Source organism: Haliaeetus albicilla, chromosome 7 (genome assembly GCF_947461875.1).
Source record: "Haliaeetus albicilla chromosome 7, bHalAlb1.1, whole genome shotgun sequence".
In the NCBI taxonomy this organism is placed as follows: Eukaryota; Metazoa; Chordata; class Aves; order Accipitriformes; family Accipitridae; genus Haliaeetus; species Haliaeetus albicilla.
The window spans coordinates 37,439,408-37,456,629 of NC_091489.1; the positions used below are offsets into that span (position 1 = coordinate 37,439,408).

At 59.1% G+C, this 17,222-nt stretch overlaps 2 protein-coding genes across 2 annotated transcripts; one reads left to right on the top strand and one right to left on the bottom strand.

Moving 5' to 3' along the window:
- Nucleotides 1-1,575: 1,575 nt before the first annotated feature.
- Nucleotides 1,576-8,678, bottom strand: PAX1 (paired box 1). Its single transcript, XM_069787766.1, has 5 exons — nt 8,350-8,678; nt 6,510-7,139; nt 5,247-5,389; nt 4,764-4,983; nt 1,576-2,292 (listed from the first exon to the last, which is right to left on the bottom strand). The coding sequence occupies exons 1-5, from the start codon at nt 8,351-8,353 to the stop codon at nt 2,201-2,203; spliced, it is 1,089 nt and encodes a 362-aa protein (XP_069643867.1). The 5' UTR covers nt 8,354-8,678; the 3' UTR covers nt 1,576-2,200.
- Nucleotides 8,679-8,681: 3 nt separating this feature from the next.
- On the top strand, nt 8,682-11,622 carry LOC138685782 (collagen, type I, alpha 1b-like). The gene is made up of 3 exons (XM_069786123.1): nt 8,682-9,272; nt 9,593-10,760; nt 11,306-11,622. Exons 1-3 carry the CDS (start codon nt 8,682-8,684, stop codon nt 11,620-11,622), a joined length of 2,076 nt encoding a protein of 691 aa, XP_069642224.1.
- The last annotated feature ends 5,600 nt before the right edge of the window (nt 11,623-17,222 follow it).

Here is a 17,222-nt window from a genome sequence, read left to right on the forward strand (position 1 = left end):
GCAGGGTGCTGTGAACCCAGCTAACAGCAAATACCAACATGAGCTTGGGGTGCTGGGAGGCAGGGAGTTTGGGGTGCATCCAGCCCTGAAGAACCCCAAGGGCCCAGGCTTTAGGAACCAGAAGGTGCTACAGGGCTAGATGTGGCTAGCAGAACAGAACAGCCACCTATGGGACACAGCATGGCTTTTTCAGGCTATTTCAGCCTTTTTACAATGGGCTGCCACGATGGTGGTGGGCATTCCTACTCACCCAGACGCCTCCACAGCGCGGGAGCTCGGCATGGGTAACCAGCTTCTCCCAGCTCCCCAGCAGAAGGGCTTTTTGGCAGCCCTATACAGAGGATAGACAAGTTTCTTCAGGCTCGTGAGCAGTAAGGTTTCAGCATTGTGGATGCGAAGGACTCCCCTGACCTCCCAGACCAGCAGAGTTCAAGAGAGATGGGGCTTGGGCTCTCCCCATGTTCCCCTCTTCCCTGGGAGGGGTTGTATTTCCCCAGCTGCTGTAGTGTCGGGGTGGACAGAAAGGCCGTGCATGCTGCGGTCCAGCTTCAAGGGTGTTGCTGTCAGTCATCTTTTCCAAAGTTGCTCTGCCACATACTCGAATGTAGCTTTAAATGGATAAATGTGGCAGGGGACTAGCCAGAGCTCTTAGCCATTTGTTTCAGGTGACTCGTCCATCCTCGCATCCTTTAAAATGTAGTCAGTGACAGTTTGGCAGCAGATCTTGCCCAGGGACAGATTGCCTCCTTTCCCTCCCGTGCTTTGTAGTCAGTTGCAAAGACCAGCTCTAGCTGGAGGCTTTGCAGCAGCAGAGGCAAAACTGAACTTTGCCACCCCGAGGTTGAAGGCAAAATAATTTCCTGGGGTGGGATGTCAAATCTGGCATCCTTCTCGCTCCCTCTTTCCCTCCCTCCCTCCCACAAAGACACACTCTCCGCAAAAAGCCAGGCGTGTATTCTCCTGCCAGGATATTTCCTCCCTGCCCCGCTGTAGGACCTTCCCCTTCTCCAGACAATGAAGGGACCGAAGCCAATGGCAGCGGCTGATGGAGCCAGGGAATGCAAAAGCCCAGTGGAGCCCATCCTGAACGCGCCCCAGCCGGCTGGACAGGAGGGGGATAATGAAGCCCGGTGGGTGGGCTGTGAGGGGCAGCCCTGCCACCGGCCCCCCGTTCGCTTGCGGCCAGGTGAGGCAGGTGGGAGCCAGGCTGGGGCTGGGGAGCCAGCCACCCACCTCCCTGCTTGTGCCCAGAGCTGGCCTGTAGCCCCACAGCATCAGGAGTGACCCAGCGGGGCCATGGCCCCCCACACCGGTGCAGGAGAACCCCAAATCTGCACATGCGATTAGACATGGGCAGCAGGGCTGGAATGTGCTCACAGCAACACAGGGCCCCCAGGCGGGTGGATGCATGAATCCAGACCTGGCACAGAGCGATTCCTCCCAGCCAAGTGCCCCCAAGATCCCACCAGGTCTCTGCCGCTCACAGGCAACCCACAGATGCTGTCTGAGGCTGGGGGACACCGGGAGAAAGGATGGTGCTCAGCCAGACCCTGAAGGAAGAAGGTCAGCAGCATGTGCCCATGGTAGATCACTTTTTATTAAGGTTTGTTATTATAAAAATATATCATAAAACATTGTGGCACGTTTGTCCATTTCCACTCCGGCGCAGAGGCACTGAAAGACCTGGACAGAGAGGGCTCCATCCATCGCACCACTGCTCTGGCTGCGGCGTGGGGAAGCCAGAAACCGCTCCCTGGAGGAAAAGTCCTCCCTTGGGCTGGAACAGAACCAGGGACGCACGGAGCAATGGCTGGGGACGGAGGCGTTCGCTGCCCTGCATCCAATGGTCTTCAGGGACATGGGAAGGAGAAAGAAAAACCGAAAGCAAGACCAAAAAAAAAAAAAAAAAGAAAAAAAAATAAAGAAGGAAGACTGAGTCTCTTCTGCCACTCCTTTCCGATCCGATGGAGGTAAAGCATCCCTCCAGGCAGCGTGAGTGAACATCCCGACCGTGCCGCCCTGCACAGGGATTTGCCGTGGGAGGATGTCACCTCTCATGCCCGGCTGTCTCCTTGTCCCCGCAGGCACCTGCCAGAAGCGGCGGCACTTTGGGTATGGCTTGGTGGCACTTTGGGCTTCAGTTACAGTTTGCAGGTGCTTACTCCAAGAGTCACCGTCCCTAGGCTGCAGCTGCGCAGCTCTAGGAAGAGGAGGCTGGGATAGAGAGTCCATGGATGGTATTTAGAGGGTCCGGAGATTTCCCCACAGGGCTGGCAGGTTTTCTGTCCACAACTGCAAGAAGGGTAGAGGGGGAAAAAAAAATAGACAACAAGGCAGTGGATTGATGGACTCCAAGCACGTCGCTGCAGCCGGGCACATCCCACATCTGCACGCATGCGGACCCTCCTCCTGTAGCCCCCCAAGAGCGGCTCTGCCTCTCTGGGCCCCCCATCCGCCTGCCCCCAGGAAAGCCACCCCTTCAGAAAGGGGCTGCCAGGCTCTGTGTATCAGAGCTCTCCCAGGGAAATGGAGAGGAAAGGGGGGACGCACCCCCCGAGTGATAGGGACCGTGATGATGACAGCCACCCCCTGCCATTGCCGGGGATCTGGATCTGCCTGGGGAGGTGACCCAGACCCATCCCAGCCACACAGAGAACACGTCCCACGCACTTTCTTAAAGCCTGTGGTTGGGGTGCCCTGGGAGGGGACTGTGCCACCAGTACCGGGAAAGGGAAGGGGAAAGGCTCTGCCAGCTGTAGGAAAACTCCTCTTGAGCTTCTCCCCAGCCCCAGCTCATCCCAAGCCCAGCCCTGGGATGCATCACGGTGCAGGGCCCAAGGCTGGACCAGGCCCCCTGTATACCCCCACATCGGCCCCGCGGGGGCCTTCGGGGGGAGCGGGATACAAAGCTTCCCGGGGCTGCTGCAGGCATTGGGATAAGCAGGGAGGTTTTTTCTGGGAAAATACCGGCTGTGACATCGGAAAAGGTCTGAACTGGAGGGCGAAATTGCCGGGCTGAGATTGTCATTAATTTCCCTCTCTCCTTCTTTATTTCTTTCCTTCTCTCCTTCTTTCTTTCCTTCTCTCTCTGTCACTTTCCCCTCCCACTGCCTCTCCCCCTCCCCCCCCGCGATGCGGGTACCGGGGGCCGCGGGGCCCCGGCCGGCCGCCTCGGGAGCGGTGCGGGGCCGCCAGCCCCCCCCACGCCGCTCCCCCCCGCCGGGCGACCGCCCGTCCTCCTCCGGCCCCCCCCCGCTCGGGGCTGGGGGCGGGGGGGGCGTCTGGCCGGATATTTCGATATTTGGGTTGTCCCAGGTACGTAGCGGAACCAGAAAACCGATCGCGATGGAATTAAAAGAGAAAAAAAAAGCTTTCAAAAGAAAAGGGGGGGGGGGGGAATAAAAGGAAAGAAAAAAATATGCCAAACCAAAAAAACCACAAACGTTTCAAGAAAGTCTGTAGGCCTTTCGGCAGAGACAGCTTGAAGATTGGCAAGGCAGAAAACTCAAGCTCCAAGTCACTTACAATACCTCGAAAAATACACTAAATACGCGCAGGTCACCTTTCGTCCTTCGTTCGTTCGTTTTCTTTCCTTCCTTTTTTTCTTTCCTTCTTTCTCTCTATCTCCTTTTCTTTCTTTTTCTTTCTTTTCCTTTCCTCTCTCTCCCTCGCTTTCTCGCGCTCCGTTTCTCTAATTTTTCAAATAATTGGTTTACAATCATCTATTTTCACCCATTGATACTCGCAATAACTCATCCCCGGGACAGCTGATGTTATAACTCGCAGCAGGTTGCCGTAGTTAGAAGCGGTAAAGGTTCGTATAAAAAAATTTTTTTTTTTAATTAAAAACCCAGAAAACCAACAATAAAGAAATGGACTAATAAGTGGGAAATTAATTGCAAATGTGAAAAAGAATAGAAAGTCTAATACCACGAAAAAGGAGAAAGATATCGACGGGGTTTTTATACCCAGAACAGATGAGTCGGGATTTTTAAAACGAAACCGCCTACCGAGGAAATAAAGCTTCCATCGATGAACCGAAATAATTAGCAGGAGATAAAAGAAACGTCCCAATTAACCGCCTCGAGTATATACGTTCAGCTCAAGCCCATGTGAGTCCCGGGGGGGTATCTTTAAATGCTGCGCGCGGCGGGGCATTTATAACGTTAATAATTCCTAGTCGAGATCTCTGCCTCCGCACTACCTGCGCGGCTCCGCGGGAAGAGGGATGCCCTTAGTCCCTCTTCTTCTCCTCTTTTTCTCGTTGTTAATACGCGGAGGAACTGGGGAAAGGCCTCCGACGTGCGGAGGGGCCGCGGGTCCTGACCCGTCCCGCCGCACCCCGCAAATTCCCGGGGTGAGGGGGGGGGGTTGAAAGCGGAGGATTCGCCCTAAATCCTCCCGCTTCCCGGGCGATTTCCAGCGCAAATGACGAGGAAAACGGATTCCCGGTTTCCAGTCCCGGTGTTCGGGCTCAGGCCGGGCGGGAAGGCTCTGGGCGGGGAGGTGGGGGGGGTCTGGGCCGGGACCCATCGAATACTGCGGCGGGGGGCACCGGGGGGGCTCACACCGGCGGGGCCGGGTTGGGGGGGGGGGGAGAAATATTATGGCTATTTAAAATACGCAGCGAGGTAACCTCAGCCCGAAGGTGGGGGGACCCGCACGGAGTCCCTTAGCCCCCGCCGCTCCTCTCCCGCCGAGGCCCCGGAGGGGGCCGCCGCCGCCGCGCCCCCGCCACCCCCCCCCCCCCGGCCCCGGCTCACCTTCCCTCCCGGGCTGCTTGAACGCCATCGCCGTGGCCAGGTCGCCGCCGTGCACCGCCACGCCGGGCCCGTGGTGGGCCAAGGGGCTACCCTGCGGCTGCCAGGGGTGGCCCGGGGGGATGTAGCCGCCGGCCGGCCCGCCGTAGACGCCGTGCTGGTTGGAGGGGGGGTAGGCGCAGGCCGGGAGGAAGCTGCCCACCGAGGAGAGCCCCGGGGCGGGCTGGGGACAGGCACAAAGAGACACGTAGGGTACGCGGGGAAGCGTGGCCGTGCGGGGAGCGGGCACCGCCGAACGCCAGCGGGGGCTCAGAACAACCCGCCCGGCTCTGGGGGTCGGGGCTGCCCCTTCGGGGACGGGGAGGGGGGGAGCTGGCCGCGGCGGTGCGGAGCCCGGCCGGAGGGGGCATGGGAGCAACGGGAAATCGCCGTCGCCCCCCCCACCTCCCCGCCTTGTCCCGTCCTGCCCCCCCCCCCAGCAGTTACCTGCGGGTATTTGATATCTCCTTCCATGGCAGCCTTGTCGATGCCGTTCACTGCCTGGGCCGGGGGGAAGGCCGTCCTGTTGACGCTGGGCCAGTCTTCCATTTTGGGGGGGTAGGCAGACCCCTCTGTGCCAGCCAGAGCCCCTGGGGAGGAGAGCGCGGCGGCTCCGTTAGCGTTAGCATTCGCCCCTCCATTCCCCCCCTCCCCGGACCCGGCCGCGGCCCGAGCAGGTTTTGTCCCCCGGAGCAGGGACTGGGGTGAAACGGGGGGGAAAGCGCGGGTTTGCAAGTGCCTCTCCTTATAAACCGATGCGGGGCGGGGGGGGGCACAGATCCGCCTCGCCTCCCCCTCTCCGCCGGCATCCCGGGGACACAGGGCGGCCCGGGAAAGGCTCGGTCCTGACAGCCGAAATTAGGTGTACCCGGGTTTGGTACCCCACCGCGGGGAGAGGCTGCGCCCCCCAAAACCCTGTCCCTCGGCTCTCCCCCCCCGCCCGTCACTTCCATGCTCCCGATAATTTAGGAGGCCCAATTTCTCTTCTGACGAAGGAGATTTATAAAAGTGACATCGGAATTTTAAAGATAAATGATTGCGCGGAGGCAAACGCATGCGGTTGATTTACTCGGGCTTTTGGAAGGATAAAAGCACTCGCACCCCCGCGCTAACACCCCCCCCTGTGCGCCACGTCCCCGTCCCCCCCAGCCCGGGGCTCGGGGCCGGGCGCTGCCGGCGCTCCCCTCGCCTCCCGCGGCCGCCCGGAGCCCCGGCCACAGCCGCCCCGCCACGCTCCTCGATTCCTCCTCCCCGGCTTGATTTTTAAGAAAACCAGGGCAATTTCTCGGAGAGGTCCCCGGCAGCGCCGTGCCCCCTTTCCGAGGTGGCTTGCCTTCTTCTTCTCCCCCTTTTTCCTCTCCGTTGGTTTGTTTTCTCCCCTTTTTTACCCCCCTTCCATATATTTTTTTTTTCCTTTGCGAAGGGAAATTCAGGGCTCCGAATTTGCGGTCGGCAATCTATCATCCCTACGAAAATATTTTCCACATTTTTCATAAAAAGTTCAAGATGTCTGAGCCTCGCCGCATCTGGCCCCGCCGCCCCGTCCTGCCGGAGCGGGGTGCGGCGATCAAACAAACACGTCCCCCCCGCCCCCCCCCCAGAAACCCCCAAACCCCACCCCGGCGCGGGGGGGGACACCCACGAAAGAGCTGCTCGCCGGGAGGGGAGCGGGCCGTGCCCCCTGCCCGGGGGCCGGGGCGCGGTACCCACCCGTCTGCTCCACGAAGGTGCGGATGCCCAGGATGTTGGTGACGGAGTGGGCCGAGGGCCAGGAGCGGGGCAGGCTGACGTGGGCCGCCGCCACGGGGGCGCCGGGGTGACCCCCCATCTTGGCGGCCGGCGAGGCCATGGGGCCGGGGTAGGGGTACTGGTAGATGTGGTTGTAGGGCAGGGCGGGCTGCGGGGGGGGCTGCTTGCCGCCGTCGTAGGGGCCGGGCTGGGAGAGGCTGCCGATTTTGTTGCGCAGGATCCTGCTGATGGAGCTGACCGAGGGCACGTTGTACTTGTCGCAGACGCCGTCCGCCAGCAGCCGGTCGCGGATCTCCCAGGCGAAGATGCCGGGGTCGCCCTGCTTGTAGTCTCGGATGTGCTTGACCACGTTGGGGGTGGTGACCCGCGGCTTGCTGCCGCCGATGGCCCCGGGCAGGATGGAGCCGGTCTCGTTGTACCGGGCCAGGATCTTGCTGACGCAGCCGTGCGAGACGCGGAGCTGGCGGCTGATGTCGCAGGGCCGGATGCCGAGCTGCGCCAGCTCCACGATCCGCAGCCGGATGGCGTTGGGCAGCGGCCGCCCGTTCACGAAGACGCCGCCCAGCTGGTTCACCTCCCCGTACGTGTGCTCTGCAGCGGCGGAGCCCGTTACCGGCGGGCACGGCGGCGGAGGGACGGGACGGGACGGGACGGGACGGGAGGGACGGGAGGGACGCGCCGCCGCCGCCGCCCGGGTCGCGGCCCCCGCCGGCTGCCCGGCTGGAGCACGTCTAGGCGGCAAAGCGGGCGTGGGATGGGGCTGCGGTGGGGAGGGGAAAGGGAAGGGGGGAAGAAAATGGGGTGGCGGGGATGGGGGGGGGAGAAGGGGGGGAAGGGGGGAAAAAGGAGGGGGGGGGAGGGGGAAAAGGAACCGGGAGCAAAAGGAACCGGGGGAAAGGAAAAGAGGGAAAAGAAGGGAGGGAGGGAAGAAAAGGGAAAGGGGGGGGGAAGGGGGGAAGAAAAGGGGGGGGAGAAAAGGGGGGGGAAGAAAAGGGGGGGAAGAAAGGGGGGAAAGAAAGGGGGGGAAAAAGGGGGGGGAAAGAAAAGGGGGGAAAGAAAAGGGGGGAAAGAAAAGGGGGAAAGGAAGGGAAGGGGGAGAAAAGGGGAAAAGGAAGGGAGGGGGGAGAAAAGGGGAAAAGGCGGAAAGGGAAAAGGGGAAAAGGAGAAGGCGGAAAGGGAAAGGGGGAGAAAGAAATGGGGGAAAAGAAGGGAGAAGGGGAAAAAAGAAAAGGAAAGGAAAGGAAAGGAAAGGAAAGGAAAGGAAAGGAAAGGAAAGGAAAGGAAAGGAAAGGAAAGGAAAGGAAAGGAAAGGAAAGGAAAGGAAAGGAAAGGAAAGGAAAATGAGAACGAGAGAGAAAGGGAGAAAGAGAGAAACGGAAAGAAAGGCAAGGAGGAACAAAGCGAGAAAAAGGAGAAATAAAGACACACAAGAAAAGGAGGGGGGAAGAAAAAGACAGAAAAAAGAGGAGAAAAAAAGAAAAAGACAGAAAAAAGGAGGAGGAAAAAAAAGACAGGAAAAAGGAGAAGCGAGGAGGACGGGAGAAAGAACCGAAAGAAGGGAGCAGAGCGAACGAGAAGGAAGCGGGCAGCCGAGAGCCTTCCCGGCCGGGCACGTCGTGCCGGACCCCCGCCCGCCGGCACGACGGACCGGAGGGCCGCTCCGCAGCCCGGGCCGCAGCGCCGGACCCCCTCCCGCCGCGCCCCCCTCCCGCCCGGTGCACCCCCCCGCCCCCGCCCCCCCTCCGCCAAGCGATACGGCGGAGCCCGTCCCGCAGCCCTCCCCGCCGCCGCCCGCGCTTACCCATCGCCCGGCGCCGGGGGAGCTCCGCTCCGCCCGGGGAGGGGGCACCGCCTGCCTGCCGCGCCGCAGCCGCAGCCGCAGCCCCGGCCCCGGCCCCGGCCGCCGCCGCCGGCCCGGCATAGAGGGCCCGGGGAGCGGCGGAGGGCGGGCCGGCTGGGCGGGAGCCGGCGGCGGGGCGGCGGGGGTGTCCTGGCGGCGCCGGGCCGGTTCCCCGCTCGCGGGGAGCCCCCGCCGCTACTTGGGATCAATTTGACGTGGGAAACACGTCAATCTCGGCCGTCACGGTGGAGGCGCCGCCGCCGGCCGCCCATTGGCTCCCGCGCCGCTCCTAAATGGCCGCGGCCGCCGCTCCCCGCCGCGGAGAGGGGGGGGAACGGGGGGCGGGGGGGGGGGACGGCGGGGGGCAGGCACCCTCCGCCCGCCCCCGCGGGGCCAGCGCCCCGCCACGGCCGGGGCTGCCCGCCGCATCCCCACGGGACGCCCCCCCCCACCCCCCCGGGACCGTTTTAGGGCTGCGGGAAGGCGGAGCGGGGTCGACAGTGGGGGTGCCCGCGCCCCCCCCTTCTTCCTTGAGGCGGCAAGATCCCCCGCCGGCCCCCTCCCCGCCCTCGTTCCCACGCGCAACGCGGACACGCGGGCCGGGGCGCAGCCCCGGCACCTGCCCGGCCTCCAGCCCCGACGGCCGCCGCGGGGCCGGGACCCACGGGCGGGGACATCGCCGGGGGCTCCGGGCGTGGGGGTGGAGGGGGAGGCTTGTGGTTTCGGGGGGAGCCGCCGGTGCCGGCGCGGCCCGGGGGCGAGGGGCTGCGCTTGGCAGCGGGGGGGAGGCGGCGTTTGCTGCGGGCCGGGGCCGGACACCTTCCCCGCCTGGCTTCCACTGCCGCCCACCCCGCATCGAAATCCGCCTTTTTCTTACCCGAATAGTAACGCCCGAGAGCAGCTTCGTACAACGTGGATGGGGCGAGCGTTTGGGGGATTTCCGTGGATTCCCCCACCCCACCCGACCCCAGGAAAGGTCTGTCTTGAGTGTTTCCCCGCAAACGACTGAAAGGGCGGGAGGGGGGGGAGAGCGGGGAAAGCCGCCTGGCAGCCAGCCGCGGGTATCGCCTTCGCAACCGCATCGAAAACCCGCTCCTCTTCGGGATTTAACGGGGGGGGGTCGGGGGAAGAGGCGGGCGGCGGCGCCGGGCAGCGGCGGGCGGGCAGCCCCCACCGCCCCGGGGTCCGGCCTCGCCGCCGGTAGCGCGGGCAGCGGCGGGCGGGAGAGGCAAACGGCGTGTCCTGCCAGGGGCACGACGTCCGTGGCGGGGGGGGGTCGGGCGGGCAGGGGGAGAAGCCCCCAGGCGGTGCCCACCCGGCCGCCCCCTCCTCCGCCCCGCGCCGGATCGAACCCCTGCGCTCTCGCCGGCGTCGGGGCAGACGGTGCCGCCCGAGCGTTGGAAATCGGTCGTGGGGAAAAGAGAGCGGATCGATTAAACAGCGGCTGAGAATCGCGAAGGGCCGGGTGCCCCCTGCTTGCCTTCCCCCTCCCCTCCGCCCCCGGCTGCGGCCCCCGGGGCAGCGCCGTGCCGATGAGTTTGCCGTTCTCAGCACGCGGCGGAGCGGGGCCGGAGCGGCTGCCGGCAGCCTGCGGGAAGGAGACAATCGAAAGGCGGCCGAGGAAACCGCGTCTCTCTCTCCCTGCCCCGGTAATCCAACGGGACGATTTTTTCGGGGCATGCGGGGGTCCCCTCCCACCCCCCGAAGAACCTCTTCCCCCGGGGGACCGTGCCCAGCCCGCAGCCAGGCCCGCGGCGAGGGGCGGAGGGGAGGGGGCAGGAGCCGGGGGGCCGGGGAAGCCGGCAGGGACCCCTCGGGAAAAGCCGCGGAGCAGCAGCCTGGGCCGTGCGGGCTCCGGCGCGGAGCTCCCCACCGCGCCCGCGGTAGGAAAGGGAGGCCGGCGGGCTCGGCCCGGCGCGCAGGCGGTGTACGAGGGGGCCCGCGGATTCTGCGCGCTCCTTCTCCTCCCGGAGCTGGGGGGGGCTCTTACCGTGGTGCGCCCACCGCGCACACGCGTGACCGCAGCCAGCTTGCAGCCCTGCTCCGCGGGGATGGGGTGCCGGGGGAGGCTTTCGGCAGGTGTTTAAAGAAAAAGAAAAAACAAAATCTGCCTGCCCCGCAGCAGAAGCAACCCGCCCGGGCCCCCGCCAGCCCCTCCACCGGGCACCTGCAGCGGGACAGGCCCGCGCACGGCCTGCGGCTCCCCGCCGCATCCCCCCGTGGCTCTTCCCCGCTCCCGTCGGGCCCCCGGGGAGCGGCCCGGGGGCTGCCCCGGTGGCCTCTGCCTCCGCAGGCTTTGAGCCAGAAAGGACGAGGGGCTGGCAGCACTAGGGGGGTCGGACGAGGTGCCCGCGGGGCTGCGCGGCTGCCTGGTACCGGCGGGAGAGCGTCCTCCCGGGCCCGGGCGGGTGCAGGCGTGCGGGTGGGGAAGGAAAGGCAGGAGAAGAAAAGCAGAAGAAAACGAAAAGGGAGAAGGAGAAGAAAACGAAGAGGGAGAAGGAGAAGAAAAAGAAGAAGGAGGAAAAGAATAATAAAAAGAAAACGAAGGAAGCAAAGAAGAGGGAGAAGGAGAAGAAAAAGAAGGAGGAAAAGAGAAAACGAAGAAAGAAAAGAAGGAGGAGGAAAACAAAAATAAAAAGAAAATGAAGAAGTAGAAGAAGGAAAAGAAGTAGAAAGTGAAGAGGGAAAAGAAAGGAAAAAAAGAAAAAAGGGAAAAGAAAATAAAAAAGAAAAAGAGGAAAAGAAAAAGGAAAGAGGAAAATAAAAATAAAAAGAAGAAAACGAATTAAAAGAGACGAGGAAAGGGCAGGGGGCTGCGGGGAGCCGGGCAGGGCGGGGCCGGCGGGGCAGCCGGCAGGCCGGCGCAGGTAGGGGTGCGGGCGGGGGGGGGTCTCTTCTCTCCCCCCCCGCCCCGCAGAGGCCGCTAAGAGGGAAGGGCAACGAGCCCCCGGTGCAGCCGGCCCGGGCGAGCCGAGCCCAGCCGAGCCGGGCCCGGTGGCAGGGCCCGCAGCCCCGGGGAACCGCTCTCCCGCTGCTGATGCCAACCCGGCTCCCCAAACGCTGGATAAAGCGATTAATCACACCACCACCACCGCCCCCCCAATGCTCTCAGTGGTGCTCGGCGCCCTACGGACAGCTGGGGACAGCTCCCGGGGGCTGCCCGGCACCCCCAAACCTGCTGCCCCCCTGGGCCGAGCCCCTCCCGCCCACTCCCCCCCCCCCCCCTTGCTCTGAGATGGTTTTAATTTGCTCCGGCTCTCTTTTTCCCTGCCACCCCCTCTTCCTCCACTCCTCTCTCGGCTTATCCCAGCTCCCTTCCTCCTCCACTTTTGATTTAGTGTCCGGAGCTCACGGTCCGGCATGGAAAATATTAGGCTGAGGCTAAAGCTTTGGGGTGGGGGGGCTCCCTGTGACACCACCACCACCCCCCCGGGGGTGAGGGACAGGCTAGGAAACCCACCCCCGGAGTGGGGGCAGCAGCCCCCCGGGAGCCCTCTGCTCGGGAGGGTGCCCTGCCACCACCCCTCCGCCAGCACTTCGCTCCTCGGCCCACAAAGTGATAAATACTTTTTTTTTAAATTATTTTTTAAATATTCTTTTCTTTCTACTGCTGCGACGGAAAGCTCAGGAAAATCCCCTTATTCTAACCATATTGGCAAAAGCTGCTGGACATTTGTGGATATTTTTACACCGTGCCTTCCAAGAAGCTGAGCTCCTCGTGAGAGACACACGATTTTGCATTGTTAGTTTTGCTGAATAAAATACATATCGGCCATGAAGCAGGTAGCTCTGAAAGCTTTTTTTTTATTTTTAAATAGAAAGATCGAGAATATTGCTCTACTGCGGCAGCCATCAACTAGTATAGTTAAAGGTAGAGGTTCCCGTGTGTTTCCCCATTATTTACTCTATACTCATTAATGATTCAGAAATGCTGGGGCTCTTAGGGGGGATATTTAGTTTAGTCATGGTTATGGAGCTCATTTTCTGTCACGATCAATCAAAATTGGAAAATCCTATTGCAGCGGGTTCAAAACGAGTGCCTGTTCACAAAAGGCACGCTGCAAAGCATAATGTTTCTCCCTTGCAAAGTGGAGTGCAATATTATCTGGGTGCCTGTGCGTGTGCTTTTTGTGTCAGAAGGATCACAAAATTACTTCTGACAATTTTTTTTCTTGAGCATTTTGACACTGGCTAAATATAGAGCGTTGAACTCTCCCGCTGTCACGACAAAAAAAAAATGCTTTCTGTTTTCTGAAGAAAAGGCTTTGAGAGCTCAAAAAATAAAATCATTCTTCAAAGCTTCATGTACTGTCTGAGCCATTTTGTTTAATCATATATTTCAGCTTGGTAAAGGCCACAGGTTGAGTAATTAACAATAACTTGGTTTCATTTGTCAAAAGCAATTTAGCTGTACAAAATATACTCCACTGCAAGCCAGCAGGCTCCTCAATTCCACATGGAGAGGAAAAAAAAAAAAATACCAAAACCCCCAGATTTGTAGGTTTGGAATTTTTTTCTAAAGATTGAATTTTGATCACAGTGCTAGTCAGCTTCTTAAAGTGAAAATGATAGCAGGATCCTCGATCCTGAATAAAGTCAGCCCAGTTCTTGTGTAAAACGTTGCTGATCTGAGGCCAATGCCGATCATTTAAAATTATTGCCTTTGCTTAAATAAATAGCAGTGGATATATCCTACCTGTCTTTTTACTGACAGTATCATTATTTTCTTCTCCTTTCCTGCCTGTAAACCATTTCGGATGACTTGTAAGTCACTGCGGCTGGATTTGAAATCTCTTTTAATGCCCTGAGAAGCACGTAGGCAGTGGGAGGGTTTTTTTCACTACCGTCTGCATCCATCACCTGCAGAGGTGCACAGTTGCAGGCCGTCACCTTAGCTTACTAGGCACTGAAATTTTAAAAATACAAAGCAGTTTGAGAACAATATTCAACAAGTCTCAATGTTAACAGCACGCAGAGGTCTTGCTGGAGGGGAGGCTTGCGGGCTGTCAGTAGAAGCGGGCGAGTGGGACGGGGACTGCCTGCTCTGGCTGGCTGTGTCTCAAAGGAGGGGGCAAACCGAAGCCTCTTCCCTGCAAAGGCTTAATACTGCGAAAAAGACATCTGTCAGGCGTATGCAAGGGGGACTGGCTTGCAGGAACGGCTTCATTAAATGGCAGGGTCGGTATTGAAATTCAGTTCAGCTGCCTGAGGATGGACGGGGATGGACTGCCCCGCTCCTCGCTGCCGGCGAGGAGGCTGCAGCCGTGGGGTTCTCCGAGGACAGGAGCCTTGGGGAAACCCCACCCCACCACAGCATTGCAGCTCGAGGCTCTCTTCCCAGCGGGGGAGTTTGGGGAGGATGAATGGTGTGTACCCGTCCTTTAAAAAACAGGTACAGAACCCTAATTCTGCACAGGACAGCACTGCTCTCCCCACGCTCACGCAGAGTCTCACACCACTGGCCACAGTGGCATGGCATCAGGGGCAAAAATCCCGAGACTACCAGCTAAGCATCTATCTCTTTTTCTGGCTTTGTTAGGGCTTAGATTCAAACCATGGTGGAAGCCACACTCCAGCATGTAATGTTGTTGCACAGGCTCTGGGCAGGTGCTGTACGGTTCGCAGGCAGTGCGTTTGTCCCTGGGTCCCTGGGGCGTATGGCAGCGCCTGGTCTGCTTCCACGGGTAGGAAACGAGGTCTTGCGCCACAGCCACGCTGGCTGCAGGCCAGGAGGCAGATACCCGTGTCCTTTTGTGTTATACAGCCTTCTCGGGGGAAATCAGAGCCAAGAGCTTTTCAATTTCCTCGGTTTGCCAAGCCCATTGCAAAAAGACACCTTTCAGCTTCTGTATTCAGGTCCTTCCTTTCCATCCTGCCTTTACAACATTTAAGACTTCGCCTGCACGGCCCCCTCCCATGCTCTTCTCAGGTCAAGAGCAAACGGCCATCCCTCTCCTGCAAATGCTCATCCAGCCCCAGCGCCACACCATGCTGAGAACTGACAATCCTTGTGACTTTGGTGGGAACTGTAGGTGCCGTGAGAGATGGCCAACACCTTCTCAGATTAAGTCCTTGTCTCCTGCCTGGCCAGCTGCCCCAGAGACCACTGGAGTCAGCGTCTGTCTCTCTGTTCACCTCGGTGAATATTTCATTGGTCCTACAGTGCACTGAAAGAGAAACAAAAAAAAAAAACAAAATCCAGATATTTTCCTTTAGATTAAGGTCTTGCTTAATGTTAAGCCCATATGGAAATCTTTGCCTGAGTGTAAATCTCTGCAAGATCAGCTTATTAGCTTATGCCCAACTTTGCAAACAAACGCCGCACGTGCTCGCCGACAGAAGGGATGAAGGGCTGCTAAACCTATTCCTTTGTTTTCTTATTGAAATGGTTTTCTCATGACCATAATGAAGTGGGAAGGCCGCACACTTGGCAAAGAAACGGATGTTAAGTTGTGCTGGTGGAAAAACACATCGCATAGGCTGAAATAGCACCGGGTCGGCTTGTTGCATTTGGCACCGCATGTACGGAGAGCGGCTGCACGCTGAACGGCGTGCACGCGGCCCCAGGGGAAGAGTGGGGAATCTCCTCCTTGTGGAAAATATTTCGGATGAGGTTCGGATACCTTTACCCATGCTTACAGTCAGCTAGGCTTTATGGCACAGATCCATCCGGCACAGCATCCACCGGCTCTCAGAGATGGTCCTCCATCGGTTTCGTGCGGGATCTTCTCATCCCTGGCGAGTCCTGGAGAAGGACCACGGGGGAAAAGGAGGGGACATACATCAGGGTGATCTGACCCAATGGTTTGGAAGAAAGGCCACATAAATAATCCGCTCAGATCTTACAGAGGAATAACTTGCCCTGTCTATCAGACAGCGACGGGCTCCACAAACCTGAAGACGAGGTCTCACCTGAGGCTGGGCTCTCCTCCTGGTGCGAGAGTCTGCAGCCAGCAGAGGGGCAGCTGATGCAAACACCAGCCGGGGCAGCTTCGGGGGACAAGCCTGGCCCCCACCTCCCACGTCTCCTGCTCCGCCAGCTGCAAAAACGTGCCTCACAGGCCGCTTGCTGGCAGCTGTGGCAAAAGAAGGGACCTTCCTCATGCGTTTTGGTCAGTGTCTGGTTTGGCGTTAGGGGTGGGGAAGGATGCAACAGGTTAAATTTTATAGTGCTGGGCTATGAATATAAGGGATCTTCTGCAGATCTTTACTACTTGGTGCCACACTTCATAGCTCTTAACAAGGGCGCTGTATGAGGCATGCGCTCAGCGTGGTGTTCCAGCAAGCCAAGAGCTGTGTTTCACGGTGTCGTACCACAACATTTCACGGAGTTCAGAGCCATTTAGTGGCAGGTAAACTCCTTTCAGGGATCATTTCACAGCAGAAACTTGTATCAATATGAAAATGCACTGAGGTAGCAAGGCAAGAGTGAGGTGAGCGGCAGAGAACATTATAAGCATCATAAAGACTCTGAATAATCATTGCAAAACTCTGTTTATTTCTCCCTGTATGTGACACAGGGGATATAAAATAGGATTTACAGCACGTAAAGCTGTGAAGAGCTGCCTTGTCCATTCTAGCCGGCCCCTTTGGCCCTGAAGCACCTCTCTGGGGACCGCCCCGGTGATGCTCCCTTTGCTTCTCATTCCTGCCCACACATGCCGGCAGTGTGCTCCTCTCACAAGGCCCTTAAAATTAAAGATGCGAGGCGGGGGGGAGGAATATACCTTACCTTCACTGCCCTCGAAACCGAGCAAAGACTGAGAGCAGGCATTGTGAGCAGCAGCCTGCCTTGCATGAAGGCACAGCCCTCCTTGCATGAAGGCACAGCCCTTCCTCCTTCTCCACCTCCACCTCCTCCTCCTCCTCCTTCTCCCATGAGTGCAGCAGCTAAACCCTGCAGTTCCCCCCACAGAGCTGCGGTGCCGATGCACTCACAGTCCTGTAGTATTTGCTTCATGCATCCCTAATTAAATATTGCCAGCTTCCAGAGCTGATTTGCCAGGTTTGCCTGTATTCTCCCTCCCCGCCTCCTGGCTACAGCAATGCACCATGACCTGGGCACGAAGCTCTCCGGGCCAGCGGGATTTTTCTCAAGGCTTCATCTCAGCCAGGAGTTCTCCATGGGGTCGTTCGGTGCAGCTCCGACACCAAAACAACAGCATGGCCGGAGGGATGAGCTGCGGGTGATGGGAGGGAAACCCAAATCTTCTGATGGGAGGAAGGACCGTCAGCTCCTCCCATCCCCTTTGCTCGGAGGGACATGCTGTATATCGTGGTCCTTGGCCAGGCAGATGAGGCTGATGGTACAACCGCAGTCCTTTTCCCCTGCCGTAGAAAAGAGGGAAAGCCTCTGACGTGGCTGGCAATGCTGCTTTGGAGGAACTACTTCAAATGTGACTGGCAACAGCTGGAGCCCAATATTAGAAGTGAGCCTGTGTAAGACACTTTCCCATCCTTCTTGGTGAAGGCAGTGTTTGCCCCAGGCTGATACTGGCTTTATGCCCTGCTCCCTTAATAAAAGCACCCACAGATAGTGACGGGTGCTGCACAGCATTGGTACCAAATGGGGTCGTGCGTGGGCATGAATTATTTTGGAATGGAAGCTATTGCTCAGTTCACCTTGTCTCCCTGAATCTACAGGGCTAGCAAAAGACGATGAAAATAAACAAAAAAATAGTTATTTATGTCCCGATAAATTGTTTTCATTGAAGTCTTTCTCCAGGGGAAAAAAAAGTCTGAGCAAAATGGGTCGGTTTTTTGCATGGGTGTGGAGTTGAGTAGAAATGTTCTGAGGTGCAGAAGACGGTTTTCTGACTGTTTTTTTTTTGCCA